Here is a 25,317-nt window from a genome sequence, read left to right as displayed (position 1 = left end):
AAAAGACACAGACACAGCTAAGGCCATGGTTACACTTCATTCCCATGTACAAAGAGGCAGTTTTTGTCGCCCTGGGTTTAGAGGCTCATACAAATCCTCCACCTCTGAGGTGTCTACCTCCCACCCTAGGCAGTCCCAATTCACCTGTACTAGAGGATTTCACAGAGGCTCTTTCAGAGGCACCAGTAACATGGGGAGGAAAAAGAGCACTGCCACATGCAGATCCTCCTCCACTGCCAAGCTTTGACTACCTCGACTCACCCACCCCGCGCTCATCCAAAACCTGTTGGGAGAAGACTCGAACAATTCTGTTCAGCATGGCACACTGTTAGCATATCATTATCCAACATGGTTATTGTCTGAAGCTTACCCCCATTCTTCCCAGTATTCTCCTTGCACTCACAGGCTATCTCAGGAACACTTAACCCTTCTCAAACAAGAGGTCTAGTCCCTTCTTCTCGGGGGGGGCATAGATCCTATTCCGCTACAACATCAAGGGACAGGAGTATACTCCCTATACTTTCTGATTTCCAAAACGAACGTCTCTCTCAGGCCAATACTCGACCTCAGGCTTCTAAACAAATACATCCTGTCAGAACACTTCCACATGGTCACCCTTCAGGATGTTATTCCACTCCTACAGCAAGGAGACTTTATGACAGCTCTAGATCTAAAAGATGCCTGCTTTCACATTCCAATTCACCCTGCACATCGGAAATACTTAAGATTCGTTATTACAGGCAAACACTACCAGTTCAAGGTCCTTCCATTTGGATTCACTACCGCTCCCAGAAGTTTCACAAAGTGCTTAGCAGTAGTCGATGCACACCTGAGAAGGCAAAACATTAATGTGTTTCCCTACCTCGACGACTGGCTCATCAAAGCCAACACATTAAGCCAGTTGACACACTCCAGTTGACAACACGCTCAGTTGACAGTGAACCTCCTTCACAACTTGGGTTTCACTCAACATTCCCAAACGTCACCTCCAGCCCCTACAGGTGCAACCTTACTTAGTCAGTTTTTAATGCGGAGCTACGATTGGCATATCCCAACCTTTGTCCAGAATTTTCAAACCCTACTCCCTCAATTTCAGGAGAACCATATACACAGTCAGGCCCATAATGCTTCTATTGGGCATGATGGCCTTATGCATTGCCATTGTTCCTCATGGCAGACTACACAAGAGTGCCATCAACAGCGTTTGTCTCATCAGTGGTCTTAGTCACAGGGTCACCTGGAAGACCTAGTGTTGTTAGACCGCCGTACCTGCAGTTCCCTGCAGTGGTAGAACATGAAGGTCCTCTTGAAGGGGCAGCCCTTTCTAGACCCTGTGCCTCAAGTCACATTGCCCACAGAAGCATCACTCACAGGGTGGGGTGCTCACCTTCAAGATCTAACAGAATGAGGCTTCTTGAATGCCAGTCTCCAGTCCATACATATTTGTTACCTAGAACTTTAGACAGTATTCCTAGCCTTCAAAGCATTCCTTCCTCACCTGTCTCACAAGGTTGTATTAGTCCACACTGACAACATGACAGCCATGTATTACTTACAGAAACAGTTGGGGACATGGTCTTCTCAGCTCTCACAACTCTCTCAGACCATATAGAAGTTGGCCCTTCACTGCCACATTCACTTGGTGACAGAGTACCTGCCGGAGACAGACAACGATTTTGCAGACTTCCTCAGTAGGATGCAGCAACAAGTGCACAATTGTGAACTCCACCCGCAAGTCCATCAGTCATTCTTCGAAACATGGGGGACTCCTCATATAGACCCTTTCCCAACAGCAGAAAACGCAAAATGCCTAAGCTTCACCTCCTGGTATCCAAATCCTCGATCCAAGGGCAACGCTCTGTGGATGAATTAGTCAGGAATATTTGCCTATTCTTTTCCATCTCTCCGTCTCATTCCATTTCTGGTTCAGACGATGAGGTGAACATATCTTACCATGATCCTTGTGGCTCCCTCATGGGCCCGCCAGCCTTGTTTCGCCACACTTCTGGATCTCTCAGTAGTCCCCCCACGAGAAGCTCCCCAGCAGACTGGACCTCCTCACACGATGTGGATCCTGAGGTCATAGAATTTGGCTACCTAGGCTTGCCTACGGAATGTATGGGCATTCTGAAGGATGCCCGTAGACCTACTACTAGAGTCTGTTATGCTGCAAAAATGGAAACGTTTTATATTCTACTGCCAACCCAAAGGTATCGACTCCATGAAGTCTAAAGTACAAGAGATCATCTGTTATTTGCTCTACTACATCTCTGAGCTATAGCTGCTTAGCTACAGAACAGATAACATATTTCCTTGTTCTGAATTCCAGTCATTAAGGCTTTCATGGGAGGACTTAAACTGTAATTCCACCTAGGGTTGCTCCTGCACCAGCGTGGAACTTTTAACATTGTGCTCACCAGGATCATAGGTCCCCCATTTGAACGACTCCATTCATGTCCACTTCAATTCATCTCATGGAAAGTATTATTTTTTTTAGTCACTATCACATCACCCGGCGTTTTGGCAAGCTCTTAGAAGAAATAATAAAATTAATTAAACAGAGCAAGTTAAACGTTACTAGGTGTTGGGGGCACAGGCCTGCAAGCCTAAGCTAAACTCCTTCCTTACACTCCTTTCTCACCGGCCTGCGGGAAAACAATCTTAAAGTAGTAAATGCCCATGTGCAATTTCACCTAGAGGAGAAGTCACTCGATCCTGTGACTCGGAACACTTCTTCAAAGAAAAACACTCAAACCAACACTAGACGGCACAAGTATGAAGAGCATGTGAATCTACAGCACTACATGCCACGGACAGATGCTTACAGGGTAAGTAACATAATCCTTATTGAGTATTAAAGCAGCATGATATACGGGGGCTAAATAGAGGCATCATGTAGTACACCACCAATGCATATTTATCTGTCATAACCCACAATTCTACAACTATAGCCCACCACTCCAAGTTTCGTCCATGTATCGGCCCAACTAATACATTCACATGTCCCAGTATGGGTTGGCGCACCCAGCTGATTAAGAATACAAGTCCACTGTAGTCCATTTCCGGAAGCTAACACACTAGTGTACACATAGCAGTGGATGGAATTGTAATCCCAGTAGGCATAACAATCAGGGGTTAGAGCTTGCTGGGTTGCCAGAGGACACAGCCTGTGAAGGGGGTACGGACCCTTCAGTTGTCAGCTGATGCCTCCCAGATCCTGGCCATTTCCATGGAGCCCCGTCCCTGCCTGGCCTCCCGAAGCAGCACTTTCCTCTTATATCCTGCCCATCTCTCTAACTCCTTGTGCCAGGTTGCAGCTCAATGGCCCCTAGTAGCTTTCCAATTTCTTGTGATTTCCCTTTTCGCTAAAATAAAAGCTAGGTCCTGAAATCTACTGGTCACTTTGGTTTTCGCAGTGTGGGGTAACCAGCTCAAAAGACAGTATACTGGGGTGCAGAGGACCACCCTTAGCGTTATGTCTGCAAGTGTGTGAGTTATTTCCTCCCAGTTGTGTGCTAGCGATATTCAATTCCACAGCATGTTGAAGAACTCTGCCCTACCACACTGCGGACACGCCGCGCGGATTGCATTGAAATACCTGTTTATTTTCTCTGGGGTGAGGTATGCCTTGTGTAGGATATAGAAATAGATTTTTTTAAATCCGGCATTGTGTGGGAGCACCTGCAATATTTCTAGGGGCATGTCCGGTAAGTATGGGACCCACGTCTGAGTGTTTTGTAAACTTCTTACCCAACAACACTCTGAATTCTGCTGCATCTTCTGCAGGAACACTCCAAACAGTTGGTGTAGGTCAGGTACAGACTGTCCTATCTCACGCCCTTGGGTCATTCTCCCCACCAGCCAATGAGCGATCCACTGGAGCTGCGCCTCGAGGTAGTACCTTTCACTCTCAGGGACAGCCATACGTTACCTTCCCACAGGTTGATGTAATGTCGTGAGGGCAACTTTCCTACAGCTTGTTCTCCAGATAAAGACAATAATGAGGGAATCCAGTTCCCGAACAGCACCTGAGGGATCCAGAGAAGTAGAGTCATGAAGTACAACAGTCGGGGGAGGGCAACGATTTTAAGAAGAGCAGTCCATCCTGCCACAGACTGGGGAAGCTTCTTCCAGAAGTCAGTGCATGCACGAAGCATGCAAACTACTTTCCTAACATTCCTGTCTAGCAAGTCAGTCAGGTCATGGAACACTTTTACCACCAGATATTGCGGGAATAAAGGCTCCTATTGCAGCACCCCCTAGTCCCTAAGCGGGTCGGCGATATGCAGGCATTGGGAACATGTGCGATTTCTGCCAATCAACCTTCAGTCCTGCTATCACACCAAAGTCTTCAAGTAAGCACTTGGCCCCTCTAAGAAAGCCATTGTGTCTCAGAGAAATAGTAAGAGGTGACCAGCATGCTAAGCATGGTAATACTGCTGATCACCAACCAATATTACTCGATATCTGTCCCCTGATCTAGCAAAGCTAGCTAGTAGTTTCATTACTAGTGCAAAAAGTAAACATGACAGGGGGGAGCCTTGTCTGGTTCCACGGCCTACGTTATATCCCTCTGAGATAATGCTACCTGTGCTCACTCGGGCCTGGGGGCCCAGTCTAGGCCGGGAACCCTCACCTTAACCGCAAGAGCTCCTTCACAGTATAGAGTAAGTCCCACTGTAGCCTTTCGAAGGCTTTCTCTATATCGACTGCGGACACTGCAGGTTCCCCTTTGTCATGAGTGTCGCCTCCAGCAAGCTAAAGAGTCTCTTGATTTTAATCTCTGTGTTGAGGCCAGAAATAAACCCTGCTTGATCCGGGTGGATTAGTTTGGCCATGAAGGGGAGGAGCCTAGTGGCCAGGACCCAGCTAAGGACGTTATAGTTGCTGTTAAGCATCAACAGTGGTATATGCTGTAGAGTCATGTGCAGGTCTCCCCGTTTTAAGCATGGAACCACTAGAGCTTCCCCAGTGGAAGGCGGAAGATGGCCCAAGACGTTGACAGTCTTGTAAAGCTCTACCAATTTGGGGGCAAGTATGTCAGCATACGTGGTGTAAAATTCAGCTGGGAGCCCATCTGTTCCAGGTGTTTTCCTCCTTGCCATATTCTTCATCGCTCCTGCAGTGGGATATCCCCCCAACTCCTCCGCTTCCTCAGGTGTGAGGGCCGACAACAGTATTGGGGTCAGGAATTCCCAAATGGTGTTTTCTGCGTGTCCGGTTGCGCTCGTGTAGAGGCAAGCATAATAGTGTTGGAAATGCTGGTTAAGATATGCTTGTGTATAGAGCCGAGCCCCTTCATCTGTCTCAGGTTTCACAATGACTGAGCCCCATTTAGCAGGATTAGTAAGCCAGGCTAATAGCCATCCGGTTCAGTTCCGTTCTGTGTGCGAACGTAGTTATATTCCCTGTAGCAAAAGCATCCTAGTTTTTCAACTTGCTCCTATAGCCGCTCTTTGATATCTAATAGAACCTAGTGCATCTCTGGGTGACCTGGTCTGCGCTTCTTAATGTCTCTCAGTTGTACCTCTGATGTCATGACTTCACAAAGTGAAGAGTGCCTTACCCTCACTGTTTTTTGCTATACTGTACACTTCCCACTGATTACTATCTTAAAAGAGCCCCACTCCACCATTGGGGAGGACGCTGTGCCAGTATTGTCCTCAACATATTTTCCAATGCAGCCCCCGATGGTGTCTCAAAAAAACACATTCTCTAAGGATTTCGGTTTCAGTCGCCATGTAGGGATGCAGGGTCGCCTTCATTCCCATCCCAGACGTAGGAGAACTTGATTATGATCAAAGATGGTTCTAGACAGATATTCCAACTCTTGTACTGAACCATGTATGTCTGGGTCCAAAGGAGCACATCTAAGCACACGTGGTGTTCATCAAGCCCAGAGAAGGAGGTGTACTCTCTCAACAGTGGGTGGATGTGGTGCCAGGTATCAATCAGCCACTATTTAGTCTGCCAGTCTGTAAATGAGTGAGTTGTCCTGTGACTGGGGAGTCCCTAAGTGGGGGTGGGCGCGATCTAGGGAGGGGTCTACCACGCAGTTGTAGTCTCCTTCCATAATGACAGACTGCACCAGGACGGAGGGGCAACATCCTGGACAAGTTCCCATGAAGGTGCTCTGGTCCGCATTCGGGGCATATACATTAATAATCATGATATCCCGGCTGGCAGGCCTACCCATCACTACCACTAAAAAGACCACAGGGTCTATTGAGTTCCCAGTGTGTAGGAAGAGGACTCCCAGCCACACCCAGATATGCACCCCTCTTGCATAAGCTGAGTAAGTAGTGTAGTAGGCCTGACCTCTCCATCTTCTCTGTAATGCCAACGCCTCCTTAGTTGTTAGGTGTGTTTCTTGCAGTAGTGCAGTGTGGACCCCCCATCTCTTGAGGTATGAAAAGACTTTGTATTGTTTGGTCATACTATTCATCCCCCAAATGTTCTAGGATATGAAGTTAATATTCAGGGTGGTCGCCATCGCACTGAGTTACAGTCTACCTTGACCACCGTCTGACCTTGATGGCACCATAAGGCATGCTCGCCCAGGACTGGGACATAACTGGAAAACACAATGGATTGAGTCAAACATAGTCCCAAACTACCAACAGACAGCACTCCTCCCGACTCTCACGCCCCAGGACAAGTAGGCAACTAAACACCCCCCCCCCCCCCCCCCCCCAATCCAAACTCACATTCAAAACTCAAACATTCGCAAGAGAATCCACGCATACTAAAACCTGAGGGATGTGTGATACTAGATGCCCCGCACCTGCCTCCGTGCCTGAAAGTTCCAGTACTCATGTGGGCATCTGAGTGTGAGCAGCTGCGGTTTCTTTCAGTAGCACAGCCTCACATGGGAATGGTCACTTCGCATTAGCCGAATCCGAGGCCAGTAAGTATTAGCAGGATTTATCTTGATGGGGGTCCTCAGGTGGGAGCTCTGGTGGTTTGCATCTTAGTCCATTGACGCTTGGCCACGCCCTCATAAGTGATTCCATGATATACAAGATCTTGATAAACGGAAAATTAGTTTCAGACACAAATATAACAAAATGTATGTCTACATCGGTATTTAATTGGCATGTGCAGTGTGTACAATTCACAAATTGTTTAATGGGTTCACATTTCAGGAGATATCTAGTTCCCACGCACCACAAGTGCTTGAAATTAAACAACAATTTTATTTTCTAGTGGCTGGAACATTTTTTTTTTTTTTTTTTTTAACTCTAGTATGTTCTGCATTACATTATAGGAAATGTATAGCTTGAACTGCTTTGTTAAAGATCTACCGTACACGCGACGTCATTCACAAGATTATCAGTTATGTATGGGTAGCTTCAGAAAATCTCAGCTGTTACTTGCACACATAGGGGTGCAAGCTTATATCTGGTTCTCAAGGCATTAAACCAGAATCAATGATTTTACATATTCCTAGTCCTCCTTCAGGGAATCTTTGTTGATAATTATAACCACTGAATAGTCTCTGAGATCCAGGAATGCTTTTTCAAAGTCACAGTTTTGTAGTATTTTCGCCTTACTTCGGAAAGGCCAGGAAGTACATGTGACGCAAAATTATACTTTAGCTACCTAGGAACAGACTATGGCCCTCATTATGACCCTGGTGGACGACGGTATTTTGGCAAAAAGTACTACCAACAGGCTGGCGGTACTCTTCCCCAAAATATGACATTGGCGGTTTGGCTCAAGCAAAACTGCCAATGTACCATTCTGTCCGCCAGGGCGGTAACAGCCGCCGGGCTGGAGACTTCAGTGTCTAACCAGGCAGCTGTCACTGTCCCACCCGCGGGATTATGACCCCGCCTACTGCCATGGTTTTCGTGGCTTCATGACCTCCACGAAAACCATGGCGGTAGGCACTATCTGAGCCAGAGAATTCCTTCCCTGTCACTGATAGGGGTCTCCCCCGACCCCCTTCACCTCCCCAGAGCCCTGCCCCTCCCACTCCAGAACCCCCCACGACATACACGCACATTCACACACCAACATACACACACCTCATACCCACATTCACCCACTCATGCATACATCCATTCACACACATCCACACCCACTGACATACATACAAGCACACACGCATTCCACACGCCACACACCCACATGCACACACACAGAAACATACACCCACATCCCCCACACACAAACACCCCCGCCCCCTCCCCTGTCGGAGCACCCGACTTACCTGCTTGCAGGGGGTCCTTTGACAGGAGACGGGACGTGGCGCTGCTGCCAGCAGCAGTGCCTACCAGCAGAACACAGCCAGACAGTATCATGTGTCGTGTCATGATACGGTCTGCGGCGGTCTACTGGCGTGGCGCTGCTGGCAGCAGCGCCTCCTTACTGCTGTCCACCGCCATCATAATATGGCGGACGGTAGGTAGCCGCAGCGACGGTGTTTTGGCAGCCGTCGCCCCAGTGGTAAGCGGTCATTACCGCCATTGACATAATGAGGGCCTATGTTGCCAATTTCTTTAATTTACTGTAAAAGATGAAGGAAAATACATAAGCCTTAAAAAGTCACCAAATGAAAGAAAAGTTATTTTTTTTAAAACAAACCTTCACAAAGCCTTTTTGTTTTCTTTTAAAGTGAATGATAGGGTAAGATATAGCAAAAAGCTGCAGCAATGTAGGAAAGACAAAGACTGCGCCTTTGAGGACACATTGGCCTCCAGTGTACCAGCATAGCCTGTAGGTGACAGTTGAGACTAAATCCGTTTGTTATAGCTCTGGCAGGCAGGATTTTTTAACACAGATCTTGGCATTTTTTAAGTATTGTTTTCTGCTAAAGTCACTTCAGAACGTTTTTAAAAGAGATTCACTCTCTGCCCTTTAGGACAGAGTATTTTTCTGTAACTTCCTGGCAGAAATTTTTCTTTTTGTGCAAATCAGTATTTTTCTAGACTGCCCAGATTGTGGAAGAAAAATGGGCAAAACAGACCTTCACCAGATCTGTATCCTATGTTTGTTGGACTTGGAGAGCATGAGAAGATTTGCCTACATGGCCAAGAAGAAAGGCAAAAAAGGTAAGATTCCTTGGCTGGAGAAACATCTAAGGGCCAAAGAGAGGCTGCACCATCTACCAGTGGCCCTATCTCACCCTCCGAGGACTCCCCCAGAGTGAGACCTGAAAAGAAAAGGTGAGAAACAGCATCCCCTTTCAACGTCGAGGACATCGATGTTGAAAAGTGGTACAGAACCTACTTGCTCACTGTCCAAAACTGGTTTGACGTCAAGGACACAAACGATGTTGAGAAGGAGACCATCAGCATGTTCATAACATTCAGACGTGGTTTGCCAACGAGCCACTCTTACACTGTAGAAAGAAGACAGTGGAGCGGCTTTCGAGCATTCACCCTCTGCAAAACTGCCTCCTCCTCCACCTCCTCAGCCACCTGTGAAATCTCCTCCTCCGGCTCCACTGGTAATTCCTGTGAAGTGCCTCTAGCTATGACTGCTGGGCCTCCACAAGTACCTGCTCTGGTGTCATCTCCACCAAGACATTCCAGATGTTGCTATAGATCGAGTTCAAAGTCAAGCTTCACCATTACAATCTCCCTGGCAGTCTCATTCAAGATTCCACACCATGATGGAGGTACAATAGATTACGAGAGACAGATGAACAAAACTTCAAAGCGAAGACTTTAAAGAGATCTTAAATGAAGAGATGGTAGTTTCCAACCTAGTCTTCAGTGCTGCAGCAGACACATCCTTTACAGTAGCCAATGGATACTGTCATGGTTTGGCTTTACGTTACTCCTCCTGGCTCAGACTCCCAGGATTTATATTTGAGGCACAAAAACAGGATTTTTAATCTCCCGTTTTCAGGGAAAACATTGTTTGGATTTCATGCTGATGACGAGAAGTCTTGTATGAATACTGATCTAGATACTGTGTGGGCTGTTGGATTGGAGAAGAGAAATTAACACAGGAAACATTCCTTTAAACCCTATCACTGCTAAGATTATCCACAGAGGGTTCAAACTCTTTACTGGCCTCAGCGTCTGCACCAACAGAGGCATCAACACCAAAGACGTCTATCCAGAGAAAGAGGAGGTCACCACCAGTCTGCCCCAGCCACTAAAACTGCCACTGTTGGCAAACAATGAGTTTCCACTTCTCTCTTTTTCGTTAGCCACTTGTGGGGATGGGGGAGAGCATTACAAATGAGATTGACTATTTTACTAAATGGATACTCTCTCGGTTTAAGTATCTGCCTCCATCAATTCCACCAAAGAAATCGTCCCCTTTACATTGGGAACAATTTCAGCAAGTAGTCTACATCCTCTAGCAAAAATAGGATCCCTATTCAGCAAGTAGTCTACATCCTCTAGCAAAAATAGGATCCCTACTCCGTACAAAAGAAATGTAATTTATTAATTATTTCTAGTGAAGAAAAAAGGACCAAAGAATGAGTTCATTCCCATGCTAGATCTGAAAGAAGCAAAAAGTAGATTTGCAAAGGTTCAGGATGTTGGCGCTGCATTAGATCTATCCCCAATTCCATGAGGGAGATTGGCTATGCTCTACAGATCTGCAAGATGCCAATTTACACATTCCGACAGCTGCAAAACCCAGCAAATTCCTGAAGTTTCCAGTGGGAAGCATCTGTTACCAATACAAAGCTCTTCCTTACGTCTGCACCAAGAACCTTTACCCTTTCAAAATGCATGGTGGTCATTGCAGCACATCTCAGGAGGCTGAAGATACAAATTTACCCTTTTTTAGGAGATGTCTAATCAAATCATCAACGTATCAGCAAATGTGCCAGCATTACAAATAGCTGTTGTCACACTTAATTGATTGGGACTGCGTGTAAGATAAGAAAAATCCATTTCCATCCCAGTAGAATCCCTGCATTACGTGGGAGAATTTTTACAAAAGTGTTTCCTTCGGAAGAGAGCTGTTCATCTATCCTTCAGAAATTTTGCATACTGAAAAAAACAGTCCATCCAACAGTGAGGTAAATATCACCTCTCATAGGCTCAATAGCATACTGCATCTTCCTAGTACAAATGCTCACCTGAATATGAGACCTCTGCAGCAATCTCTGGAGGATAAGTGGGACAAGCTGTCAGGCAAATGGGAAGACACACTGTCCTTAACAATGCCATGCAAAGCAGTCACTCAACTGGTGGCATATTCCAGAGAATCTACACAAGGGATTGAGTTCATCAAAAGATCCTAACACAAACACTAGTAGAATGCCTTTCTATCATTTTGGGGGGCCCTTCCGATTCAAGACTTAGGGGGTCATTCTAACCCTGGCGGTCGGCGACCGCCAGGGCTAAAATGACGGAAGCACCGCCAACAGGCTGGCGGTGCTTCCCTGCCCATTCCGACCGTGGCTGTAAAGCCGCGGTCGGAAAACCGGGTCCGGCAGTTTCCCGCCGGATTAACCCCGGTTGGGCGAATCCTCCATGGGGATTCCGACCCCCTTCCCGCCAGCCTGTTTCTGGCGGTTTTTACCACCAGGAACAGGATGGCGGGAACGGGTGTCGTGGGGCCCCTGGGGGCCCCTGCACTGCCCATGCCAATGGCATGGGCAGTGCAGGGGCCCCCTAACAGCAGACAGTGAAAATCGCGACGGGTGCAACTGCACCCGTCGCACACCTGCAACACCGCCGGCTCCATTCGGAGCCGGCTTCAGTGTTGCAGGCCCTCTCCCGCTGGGCCGGCGGGCGCTCCCTTGGTGGGCGCCCGCCGGCCCAGCGGGAAAGTCTGAATGGCCTCCACGGTCTTTTGACCGCGGAGCGGCCAATTGGCGGTTCCCGCTTGGCGGGTGGCGCCCGCCGCCCGCCAATGTAGGAATGACCCCCTTAGTCTCCAAAGGAACAGATATATGATTCTTCCCTGGTGTACAGAGCGATACAGCTAGCTCTGAAGACCTTCCTTCAGTTCTTCAAGTTAAAATTCTCACCGTGTCCATACAGACAGTGCAATGACCATGCATTAAATGAACAAGCAGGGAAGGATGAGATTTAGAGTGATGAGCCTGGAAGCTCACACAATCTGGAAATTGCTATCATCCAGGAATTTCAGGATTACAGCATCCACAATTTGCAAGTGGACTCCCTAGGCAGAACCATTTAAGAGGGCCACAAATATTAATAATGCAGTTTTGAAAGACCTCTTTTGCGACTGGGGTTTCCCTCAAGTAGACTGCTTTACAAACAGAGAAAACCAGAAATACCCAGACTTCGCCTCAAGGTTTTACCAACCAGGCACATTGAGGAATGCCCTATAGAACAACCGGTCAGGCAAATTTCTTTACGCCATTCCTCCCATTCTCCTACTCCCATCAGTGACCATCAAACTAACTCACTAGAAGGCCAGAATTATTCTTATTACTGCAGAGTAGCCCAGCCAGTGGTGGTTCACAAATCTTCTCCCCCCTCTCAGGACAACCACACAGGAGGCTGCCATGCACACTGGACCTTCTGCACACATTTTGAGGCCAGATACTGCATCCTTGAATTTAGCAGCTTGGCTAGTGATCTTATACAATACGGTTTCAGATAAGCCAAAAGGCCATCTATGCAAGCGTTCTACTCCCTTAAATGAAAGAGATTCTGCATCTAATGTGCTCAGAATAATTTTGATCTTATCACCTGCCAAGAAACAGCAGTGCTTCCATATCATCTTTATTGGCCACAGCGAAGCTGCAGTTTTCCAGCTGTCACAGTCTACAGAAAAATGTCCTTCAAAGATTTCCTTTTTTTTAAATTCCAGTAGTTAAAAATTTCCTTTAAGGCAGTAAGAATGTTTATCCTCACATCTCGAGTCCTTCAGCTCTGTGTGAGTTGAATATTGTTCTTTCCTGTTTCATGGGCTCTACGTTTGAGTCCATACGTTACGCTTCCCTGAAACTCTTATCATGAAAAGCTTCTTTCCCAGTTGCTGTAACCTCTGCATACAGGGGCTGAAAAGCGAAATTCAGGCTTTTTTTTTACGAACCTTACACAGTTTTCCACAGTCATAGGACAGTGATGAGAACTCACCCCAAATTCCTCTCTAAAGTGGTGTCAGACTTTCATGTCAATCAAGTTATTATTTAACTTACCTTTTTTCTGAATTCCTGTTTTCCAGCAGAGAAGTTCTGCCACACTCTTGATGTGAGAAAGGTGTTAAAGTTTTATCTGGACAAAACCAGGAACTTTAGAAAGTCTAAACTATTGTTTGTAAACTAAGGCTGATTACAGGCAGGGTTTGCCAAATCAAAACAATCCTTATCTAGATGGATGGCGTATTGCATACTCCTCTGCTACCAGGAAGCTAACAAATCCTGGAAAGCCAAAAGCCCATTCAATAGGAGGTAAAGGTGCTACTGCTGCATTACTAAAAAAAAAAAATTCCAGTCTCTTTGATCTGCAAGGCAGCAACCCGGAGATCTTGTTCACACCTTTACAAGACACTGTTGTCCTGTTTCGAACTCTGGGGCAGATGCAGAAGTAGGAAAAGACTCTTTGAGAAATCTCTTTGCTTATTTATTTTTTTATACCTTTCCTCTCTTCTCTGGCAGATGAGCTAGCCTTTCTGTGCCCTGAAGAAGGATGGTTTCTTACCTGTAATCCTAGACTTTTTTAGGTTGCTAAATTATACATTTTTGTCACATGGTCATTTTGGCCTTTTAAGTAAAACAAAAAAGTAGCCAAATAGTGACTTTGGAAAAATTGGTCCTTGATCCCCCACATGTCGGCTAGTCTGTGCAGTGCTTATGATTCAAATGAAGAGTCCCCTGAAGACTAGGGTTGCAGGTAAGAAACTATTCAATCACAAAATTAACTTGCTTGCAATCTACATAACTGTGATATGCTGCTTTATATTCACCTGAAAAAAACATAGACATGCAGATATTTAATAATTTGTTTATACGTGTCCTAGTCCTGTGTGAGCAAGATCCATGTTTTTCACTCTAGGTACTTGAAGCTTTCTGCCAAGCATCCAGAGTCAAACACTGCAGGATTGGATATTTTTGCCAAATTTTCTGCTTACATTAAGAATTCTAAGCCAGAAGCTAATGAAGGTAACCATGCCTGCCTCAGCATTTCTTCTGCTTTGCATTAATTCATGCCAATCATTTATTTTCAGTGTTATGTACAAGAATGTAATATAAAGAATATACTAAGAACAACCATTCCTCTCAATCTTCCGTAGCAGCTTGGCACGGGTTAGACTCTTAGTTTTAGCAGTAGACATCTGTTTTTTTTTTTTTTTTTAAACCAAGGATGGCATTATTTTACCTCTCAGGCATATATTGGAATCTGTAGATATAAAACACACTGAATAAAAACTGATTCAAGTGTGTGTGTGTGTGTGTGTGTATGTATGTGGTATTTATTTAGTGTTAAGCTGAAGAGCAGCATTATATACCTCATTTAACAAAGTTGTTTTATACATTCATTATTCATTCAGTTGTTGCTCTGTTGTGCTTCATACTTCTACTAGCTGTAAAACTATGATCAGCATGCCAAAGAAATAGTTCAATGAGTTGAATGTTCCTGGCTTTAAGTATTGATCGGTAAGTCCCAAGTTCAATGTGTGACAAAGTTTACTCAGCCTTTTATCCCCCTGAAGCTTGGTAAATGTAGCCCCATAAATTAAACCTTCTTGCATCCTGGATAAAGGCGGTGAAAAAATGAGGCAGACGAATGCGTGGATGTAAAATAACCCAGGATGGACGTCTCCTTCCAAACACAGGTTAGTTGAAAGGTGTGAAACAGCTATGCTTCAATGTAATGTAATATTTATGTGCAGCAATCTCTACCATAGTGGTTGTCCTGGTGGTGGAGACACTAATCAGCATGAAATAAGAAACCACTTTCAAATAACTGGAGTCAAATGAACAAGAGGATACACAAGAGTAGACTAATACCCTAATTACTCATGGTCATTTTCATGACTATTAGTCCTGCACTTCCTCATCAAAATCCTTATTTATGAGGTGCTTCCCACACCTGAGACAGGAAAACTCCAGTTTAAAATGTTGACAACGTATGCCACAGCGACCCCTCCAACTAGGTGCTATTAAAGGAGCCAGCATTTCCAGCATCATACTGACATATCCAAGCTGCCCCTGAAGCTTGGACAGCAGGGGATGGGCACAGCAATCGTAAAGATTTTTGTGAACAACAGCAAGGACATTATTTCTGCATCACTCTTCTTTGTCCCAGTCCTTACTTATGAGGTATACCAGAGCATCAATATGGTGGTTGGAGAAATCAGTACCACATCAGAGCCTTATATGTGAAAAGCAGAAGTGACCCTTGGCAGAACTGAGGATGAATGAAGGAGAGCAAATACCAGACACCCAGACAGCTAACATATGGCCTCAAAGACATCTCTGCAACTCCCAGCCAGAAAACATAAAAGAACTAACAAAGTGCCGAAAAGGTTCATAAGGACTGAGTGATAAACACAAAGTGATCCAAAGCCAGCTTCAGTGTGCAAGGGAATGGATATAGCTGATCCTCGGAACCAAACACAATCAAGACATTTGCAGAATCTAACTTGACCCACAGTGGAGAATGTCAGAAGCTGGAAGAGAGACAAGAAGTGGAATCATCATAGATTGAACCAAAGAAGGTTGTACAAACCCACTACCAGCAGAGCCACCAGAAGGAATATAGGTGACCCAAGAGGACAAAGGAATACAGCACTCAAGAGGAGAAAGAAATGCAAAGGAAGGGCTGCCTCAAGATGCCAAACTACAATCAGACATAGCTGATCCAAACCCAAATACAACCAGGATATGAAGCACGACTACTAAGGCAAATCACCTTATGAAGGATAGATGTAAGCAGCCCTGCACTGTAAGCTGGAGACACTAAGACCTAGTGCATGTACACAACCTCTAGCTACACCTAAGGAAGGGCCTAAAGGGGGAAGGGAGATATGATGTAGAAGCCAATAAAACTTTTATATAAAAAGAGAAGTTGTGGGAAACAAACATAATCATCAAAGAGCAATACACCAGACCCATAGGATCTGAGGATTCGACATAACACAGAAACTAACCTTTGTCAATCCATGTGAAGCTGAAAGTTGGATCTAACTTAACTACAACCAAAGTGGAAAAGAACCAATTTCAAGTCTGATTCATAACCCATAATCGACATCCAAGGAACTAAGACAGATCAACGGGAAGAAGCTGTTCCTGGTTTGAGTGCAGACAGTTCGATAGGTCGAAGACCGTCTGGCAATATTCAAATAACTCCCTTTATAGAAGGCCAACAAGGGACAAACCATTTAGAAAGAATACCTCTTAGCAACCCAAGTACCACTATGTTGATGGCAGAATGCACCAAAATCCATATACTGGAAGCGAAGCAAAAGGAGCCTTGAACCAGAAATCTTGTTCAAGCCAACCCAGCGTAGGTAGCATCCAGGCAAGGGCACCAAAATAATTAGGCTCATAGACACATGGCTTTGGCAAGGAGAGAAACCCACCAAAGCAGATCTTATTACCAAGCGTGCAATCAAGAATGGAAGTAATTTGATCTCTGAACATTCCATGACAACAGTGGGCTTTACGCATACTACTTTTCTTTGTATGCCTCTGAAAACATGCCTGTAAGGGGCCTTCATCTAGATCAATGATTCTAAACATTCGAGACTGCGGTTCTCCCAAATTCTTTCCTGTAGCCTTCTTTCTTCAGCTACTATATATTAACATTTATTTTCTGTTCATCTAGAATACCTCCAAAGTGTCTCCTTCCTTGAGTGGAATAAATGAAGTTTTTTGTCTCTTTCAAAATACTGATTTTAGTATGAATGTCCCTCAAAAGATGTAAAGTATCATGAATCTGGAGATTGTTACTGATAAGAGTAGTATTATAAAAATCACAAGAACCTTTTAGGGCACACATTTTTTTGAGTTCTGGAACATAAATTTTCTTTTAGCCGTTTTGGTATTTGGGAGATGAAAGCTTGATCGAAGGTAGAGGTGTAGTTATCATTAGTACATCAAGACAAGTGGTGCTGGGCCCAGTGATTTCAGGGGTCCACTGCACTACCTATTATGACCAATCCAAGGGAAAGGAGTATTTTCCTTGCCTACATTAGAGCACACAGCACTCCTGACACACCTCTGGTTGAAAGGGCTAGTGAAGGTATGGCTACCATGTTTCCTTGCAGATTGTTTTGTGTTGGTATCATGGTCATACTGAGCCTAGATACCGAAAAGTACCTGACAGTGTAGGCAGACCGTCAGTGGTCAAGGTATTGTTATGTCTTAGTCTTTTCAAATACAGTGACTGGATGTTACTGGAGCAGGCATATTAAAGTTTGGCTTGCATGCTTGAGAGCTGATTGCCTTGTCCACAGGCTCTATTTGTTCATCCGAGATAGATCTCTTGCTTGAGAGGAGAAGGTTAATTTATTGTTTTTTCGTTGGAATCCAGTTGGTGTTAAACTTTTCCTCTAATCGTTTGGTATTAGATATCTTTTTTTTAAAGTAATTAAAATTAATTGTATTTTAGTGTCACAATTTTGTGTTATTCCTTCCATCATGTCATTATGTTCTGCCTCATTCAGGATGGTCAAATATCCTTTTTATTCTTAGTATCAAGGATAAAATGAGGAAGACTTAAAAAAAATAAAAAAAAGTTCTTGTTTGTATTTTTTGCTCATTTATGTATTCTTTATCTTTTTATTTATTTATAACTTATCTTTTTATTATCTATTTTATTTGTTTGTTTCTTTGTTTTTCTTTATTTCTGTTTTGCTTTTTAGTTTATTTTATTTTTTCTTTATCTCATTAATCTTTATTAGTTTGGCACTAGACTCTGCAGAATTGTTAGCTTCCAATTGCTGCCATAGAGACACTTTGAGACATTCTTCTTGGTTGCACACCACTGAGCTGAAGTCTGATACACAACTGAAAATTCTGAATATACCATTTACAGACTTTGTTTGAACTGTAAACCAAAGAGATAATCTGAATGAAGAATGAGGCAGAGACACTTAAGGTGGCGAGCGTCAAACAGAACAGAAGTTCAAGTCGTAGTACAAGCATAGAGACTACCATTACTACGTTTGGATGATTCAATCCTCTCACTGTCTATCAGCAACATCAACAGCAGAAACAGGGTCATAGATATCTGTTAGTAGAGAGGCTGTAAAAACAAGGTGGCTCAATCATAACCTTCTTTGAAGAGCAAGCCCTCAAACAAGTGCCAGTGACAACTCAGTACTCCTCTTTCTGTTTGCCACTCCAATGTGGGAAGTGTTATCTTTACACCTGGAAGAGTGACGACAAAATTGCAAAATACGAATGAGAGCTGACTGTTGTAAAGCCTTGCTATTCCCTGTTTTTCAAAGCAATACCACAGCTGATTCATCCAAAGTCACTCTTAAGGTTTTAACTGGTCACCTTGAAAAAATAAATCTTCGTACTATTAAAGTGTGCAATCAAACCAGCTCAAAGAGGGAGTTTACATCTATATTGGACTTATGCAAGACCAACAAGAGGCTAAAAAGAGAAACATTTTGCCGGTTAGTCCTCCATCAAATTTCAGGCATAGCAATTGGATGAGCACTGCAGGCCTAATAAACAACATTTCAATATGAAGAAAACAAAGGAGGTACCTGAGGTGATTAGTAGGAATGTCACACTCTTTAAATCCACTTCTCAAACTTTTTCAAAAGTCATGGCAGTAGCACCTTTGATGGCAAGGAACATCCATTTTTATGATCAATACATCTAACTGCAGAGTCCTTACCTTGTGAATATCCCCAGGTGTCAGACTAAATCTGGAAGATTATCCAGCATAGACCCCGTGCACCAGTAGGGGGCATCATGTGGGTCTGCGTCTACCCACTTTGCACTGAAGGTGATAATCAGAGCCACATATAGACGCTACCAGTGCATGCAGACATCTGTTCCTTTCTTTCTATACCTTCATATGCGGATCTGAAGCTAGGTACTCTTTTTTTTTTTTTTTTTCTCATCAGTTGACAAGCTTTTTCTCAGCATTTTTCATTGTGTAAGGGAATTTCGCCTCCTAAGACCACAGACTTTGCACCTTGTAGGGACTGATCCATACAAATGTTTGTGAAACATCTCCTCTGGTGTCTTGGGCCAGATCACGGCTCCAAGTTGTGCGGGGAGTGTGCCCTAATTAACCCAAAGGCAATCTGGGACCACAGGGCAAAGGTGTATGTCACGGAACATTAGTGGAAATCGCTTAAAGTCCACTCCTGCTCAAAGTCCAGGACTTGGACCCATGGACGGTCCTATATCAGATCTTCATCACGCTCCAAGTGTGTAGGTAAGTCCAAGTCAAAGAAAAAGCACAAGAAGATCCGGAGGGTTTGTCCTATGCTTTCCCCTTTCCCTCCGAGAAGTTCCGAGGATGTCAAGGTGCTCTGCAGGCTTGTTTCTGCTCGCCTAAAGAGGAAACGGTTCTGCAACTGATTCTGATGCAGCCCGAGGTTCTAGGTCCATCAGTGATGCCACAAAAGATCATGGTGTTTACAGAAGCCATGGTTTACATCTTCAGCACCTTGCTGGTTCCCTCTGGTGCACCGTCAGAATCCCCTGATCTGTCTCGGTCGTTGGGACCACCCTCGGTGCTACTTATGCCTTCTGAACCTGCTTCAAGTTCAGCTCCAAATCCAGACCCTATGCCACACTCGGCACCACGATCCATGCAAGTTTGTGCCACATTGACGGCAACCCCGACGCAATAGACACCGGTGTAGAAGGTCCACCCCATACTGCTGCCTGACTCAGAACCAAATGCGCCCTGACATTGTAAGAAGCTGCATGCAAGTTAACCGCCTCTGAGCCCATCGCCAATCCTTTCGGACTTCTATAAGACAATGCCTCTTGCTAGTAGTCCCCCACTTCAGCAGCTTTGTTTGTCAGACTCTGACCAGAGCCAACTTGCATTTGGCAGTGATAAGGGTGATGGTGGGGAGGATTTTCCCCACAATATGATGACACATTTTAAATGGCCTTACAAAAGGCCAGTGGGCTAGACATGTCCCCTGACAAGGAGGTTGACCCCCTCAACTATCTGTAGCCCCCCCAGTCCTACTGAAGAGTTGGTGTCCTTTGCCATGGTTATTAGAGGAGCAGCTGAGGTGGTAGACCTGCAATTTCCTTCAGTTGAAGTAAAAACGAATGTGCTTATAGAGGTATTGCAACCATGGCATTCTTCAACAGACCCTGCTTCTTTTTAATGAGACACTTGGGGCAATCCTTGCTCTTGCCTTTCAGTCAGTGAACAAGTAGTGCGTTGTCACTAGTTGGCTCCTTTTTGACCCAGCAACGTACTCCAGAAAGCTGAGTGGTACAAGCCTCCACTAGCTGGGTCAACCCAATTCCGGGCATATTTAGCACAGACCATTCAGGATGGCCAGGATGCAACTAAATACATAATTTGCTCTAGACTAGACAAAACTGACTGCTAAGGCAGGGCAGTGGACACTACCATGGTGCTGCAGCACCATGCAGGGATGAGATCTACAAGTGATGTCCAAGCATCACTTATGGACATGCCGTTCAATAGGTCTTATCTCTTTGGCAAGCAGGCGGACTCTGGCCTGGAGTGTTTTAGAGTACAGCAACAGTGTGCTCTCTTGGCATTTCTATTCCCACAAGGCAATACCCCCAGGAGTGTCATCCCTTTCAAGGCATCGCTAGGGTTTTTACATTCAGACCACCATAGTACCCCGCGGCAGCAGCAGGTACCTCAGTCCATTTGAGGCCACAACGGGGGGTCCAGCAGACAAAGTCCAGACCAGCAAGGTCAACAAACGGCTCAGTCCGTAGCCCCCTCCTTCCCTGGTAACAGCCTTAAAGCCATGTTAATTTTTCCTTAGTGGCACACAACCACCCTATGGGAGGCAGGATAACTCATTTTCTCCACAGGCTGCAAACAGTACCATCTCACAACTGAGTCCTGCATATAGTACACCAAGGCTACTCCTTGCCTTTCCTTTTCATCACACCGCCAATTTACCTTCATCATAGCGGTTCTAGGAAGGTTGTTTGTCCATTATGCTGTGAGAAGTTTAGGCTTGTTTGACCTGTGGAGTAATAGAGAGGCTTCCGGCCTCTGAAATCAGAACTGGGTGTTTTTCCCGCTATTTCCCAGAAGAGACACTTTTGCCCCATTTTAGATCTTCGCTCTCTCAACTTCTTCCTGTAGGAGAGCAAATTGAAGATGCTTATCTTAGCCCAGATTCTCTCTGCCCTGGACCCAGGAGACTGGGAGGTGGTATTGTACCTGCGCGACGCTTATATCCATGTTCCCGTCCTGCAGGCCCACAGAAGATAGCTGCAGTTCAGGGTAGGCTATGAGCAGTTTCAGTTTGCTGTGCCTCCCTTTGGCCTCATCAGTGCCCCTCGGAGGTTCATGAACGTGATAATGGTAGTAGCAGCATACCTTCGGAGGTCGGGAATGCCATTCTTCACCTCCCTTGATGGACTAGCTGCTGAACAAAGGCGCACCCAAATGTGTTGTAAACCATCTCTAAATTGTGATAAACCTCCTTACATCTTTGAGGGTTCACAGTTGAAGTCACACTTGACTCCTTTGCGAAGGGACTATCATGGACACATTGCATTTTCATTTTTTCCTCTGGATCAACAATTCCAGGATGCTTGGGCTCTTGATTCCCGATGTTTCAACCTCAAGCCTGGATCTCGGTAAGGACAGCTCTGAAACTTCTTGCCCTGTTGACTTCCTGCATCTTGCTTGTTGACCATGCCAGATAGCATGTGCGGGCTCGGAAGTCAACCTCCACGTAGATAATACCAAAGACCACAGAGTGGACAATCTGTTCTTTGTGGGGGTCTCTGGAGCAAAGAGAGGTAAAGTGCAGAAGTGGACCTTGTCCAGATGGAGAGTTCTCTGTATTTGCTATGCAGTGGCAAGGAAGCAGCCTCTGGAGAGATTGAGTTCTCATTCCACCAGAGCCAAGGTTGCTGCCACTGCACTGACACACAGTGCACTTGTCCTTGTCATCGGACAGGCTGCAACGTGGGCATCAGTGCACACATTCAATAAGCACTACTGCATCGACATCCAGGTCCTGAGGGAAGGGCACTTTGGCAGTTTGGCCCTGCAAAAGAGTTTGGTCTGAACCATTTCACAGGCCTACCAGCTTGGGAGGTACTGCTTTGGTATCTATTTACAGGATGAGGAATCTGTGTTTAGAAACACCTGTCAGAAGAACAAGTAATCTACCTTCGGTAACAATTGTTTTGGTGGATTCTCTATCTAATCGCAGATTCCGCACCACCCTCTCTTCCCGTTTCTGCGTAATGGACTTTATCCGATCCTAAAAGGTCCCAGTACTAGAGGTTTACATACTAGTGTAATTGATTGAACTCCAAGGGTGCAGAATCTGATATCAGTGCGCATGGGCGGTGCTTATGTATGTCTCTGGCCGTCATTTCTGGGGTGGAGTGAAGTCGACGTGCAACCGCATGACCCCACCTACCAGCTTACATGGGCTATTCTGAAAAATCTTCCAGATCCAGTCTTGCGTCTAGGAATATTCCCAAGGTGAGGAACCCTCAGTTAGATAGACTATCCACCAGAAGGTGTGCTACCAAAAGTAAGTAACCTGTTTACCTATACACATCCCACTGGCTGATAAAGCGTACCATTCACAAAAAGTGGAATGGGACTTAACTAACATCAACCTCCAGCAAACAACAAACATTTGAAGAGAAATTTGACAGAACTGGAAAGAAAATCAATGACAGTGCCAGCAGAATAGTATGTCTTTAATGCTTTCCTTCTAGTCCAAGAGTGTGAAGTTTGTAAGATACACAAGACATGGAGAATAGGGGCAAAAGGAACAATGAAAGATTGTGTGGCATTCCTGAAGATAAAGAAAAGAACACCATTTCTTTCCTAACAAGTCTTCTTCATATGCTGCTACATATACCTATTGGTGAGCCCCTTAACATCCCACGCTCCTTTCAATTAGGCCCTCCACCCCAGTTCTCAAACTAAAATAAAAACGGATTACCATTTTTCTTGAGTTCTCCCATGCCTCCATGATTCGGGAAGCAGCAAACAAAAAGATTTCATGGTGTGGCAAACAAGTCAACAAGATCTCTCAAAAGCCAATGCAGCAATAAAGAAGATATTGCTGTATATGATACCATCAATAAAAAAACACACGTCATCTTATACAGACTTCTAGCCACAGATTCCTTACCTTTAGAATATTCCCCAGGCACCATTTTTGAGCAGTTCCTTTGCGTGTTGGTGGGTAACTCGTTCCATTACGTGTGGCATTGTCGGCCACACTGGAAGTGATGTGCGCCATGCCTTCTTAGATGCCACCCCAGCGTGCTGATCTCAGTTTCTACCTTTCCATGCCATCAATGCATATCTTGACGAGCTCCCCTCAGTCATTGTTTGACTTAATTTTTTAACCGTTTGTCAAACTTGATTAGTGTACCTTTTTACATCACGTTTATTGCTGTGTTCAACCGGGAGCATTAGAAGATAGTGCAAAGTAATTCCTTTGATATTCTGTGCAGCTAAACCAGGAGTGGCTGTTACAGCTCTCTTTTTGGATTAGGACTCCAAAGAAACCAATTGGTTTTAAGCCTTGTGGTGGCTGTCACATGCAAATGCATGTGATAGATCCCCTCTTAGTGTGTTTGTGGTCCCTGGAGAGGGCCACAACTCCAAGTCCTCCCAGATTGCGGTACTATGAATCCAAAAGCCATCTGCAAGCGGGCTGTGAAAATTCTGGCCGCTCTCCACGTGACTTCGCACTGCTGCTGGTCCTATGCACGAGGGAGGTCCCAAGAATGCTCTAGGAGTCGCTCACGCCAGTCATGGTCACAGTCTTGGACTTTTTCAGGAAGTCCCACAAGAAGTCATCCAAGAAGTCGAAGCATTCTTTGACTTCTCCATGTCGGTCCCATTCACAGGACGACACAAGAATGATGCAGTAAGTTCAGGCCCCTCTCATAGATTGTTCCTGTGGAGTCCATGTCTGACCCTGGGTCTGCTCCGCACTTCACCAAGTTTCCTGCAGGAGGAGCCTGCCCCACCCAACTTGGAGAGTTTTACAAGGCCATGAGCTTTGTTTTTGGGCGTCTGTCCAGTCTGGAGAACCTTTGGACCCCATGGGTTTGGGAGAGACTTCAACTGGAATCCCGTGGGTGGGTCTGCTCTCAGTGCCATTCAGGTCCTCAGGACCTCTTTGTGAATCCAGATTGTTCTGGCCGCCACTTCTTGACCTCCTGTAAGTCACCATACCAATCATACCACACAATAAAACAACAAGACAAACAAACATATAAACACAACTGGGCAGGTTCACAGAGATGTACAGGTAACAACACATAAGCCACATGCCACACTATACTGCACACATTGCATGTCAAAAACACATACACCCAAAGCTACATAACACAGCAACACCCTGACTGGCAAACCACATGTGGCCAGGTGGAGCCAAGTCTCCTTTGCACACAGAAGCTGCTCACAAACCACTACAAGTGTCCACAGGTTGACAACTAAATATACATGGCACACACAAATCACACCAAACAAAGAAACGCACAGGCGTGTCAATGGCATGGGCTATAGTCATGTTGAGGAAGTCGCACATAGGCACAGTCCCAAGTAAACTATGGTGTGCAAGCCTCGGGCAGAACCTAAATCCAATGCCACTCAAGTGGTGCCATAACCAAGTATACATCAGCTACACATACCTGTAGTGTTCTCATGCACCTGCATTGTGTCCCACACATATGTATATAAAAATATTTGCCATTGAAGACCATGGGGTTGAATCATGAGAAATGGGGCAGCACCTACTCCAGTGCCACCTCACATGCTTCCCTAGTGGTCACTGAGAACACCATGTCTGTCCCAACTGCGTGAAATGGTCCACCATGGTGTTGTGTCTGTGAAAAAACACTAACATTCATGGATGACATAGTCGGATGCAGTAGATGTATAGTGGAGATACCTGACCTTATATGCACCGTACTAAGGGACCCATGTGAAAAATAGTTGTGGCCCCTCCCAAAGGCTGCACTGTGTATGTGTTGAAAGTATCTGTCAGAAATCATGTAATAGAAGCTAGGAGATATTTCTGCTACAAATTACATCATCCTAACAATGTGGGACACTCACTCCCGTACACTTCATGGCGGGCACAACTATCATCTGCCGTAAAGGGTCACTAGGGCCCATAATTAAAGGAAAATAACGGAGTGCGATGTTACGCCAAAATAGGCAGCGCCCGTCCTTCATTTACACAATGCAGTGCTGCTACAAATTTAATTGAATACAG

The 25,317-nt window shown here is 45.1% G+C and overlaps 1 protein-coding gene across 1 annotated transcript in view; it reads left to right on the top strand.

Moving 5' to 3' along the window:
• Positions 1 to 25,317, top strand: part of CLIC4 (chloride intracellular channel 4) — a 312,082-nt gene that overhangs the window by 158,602 nt on the left and 128,163 nt on the right. The window contains exon 4 of the mRNA XM_069223930.1: positions 13,950 to 14,056. Coding sequence (XP_069080031.1) covers positions 13,950 to 14,056 — 107 coding nt within the window. The remainder of the gene's footprint in view (positions 1 to 13,949; positions 14,057 to 25,317) is intronic.

This window comes from Pleurodeles waltl, chromosome 3_1, assembly GCF_031143425.1.
Source record: "Pleurodeles waltl isolate 20211129_DDA chromosome 3_1, aPleWal1.hap1.20221129, whole genome shotgun sequence".
NCBI classification, from domain to species: Eukaryota; Metazoa; Chordata; class Amphibia; order Caudata; family Salamandridae; genus Pleurodeles; species Pleurodeles waltl.
The sequence above is the reverse complement of the archived record's forward strand: the minus strand, read 5'-3'. Positions and strand labels throughout refer to the sequence as shown.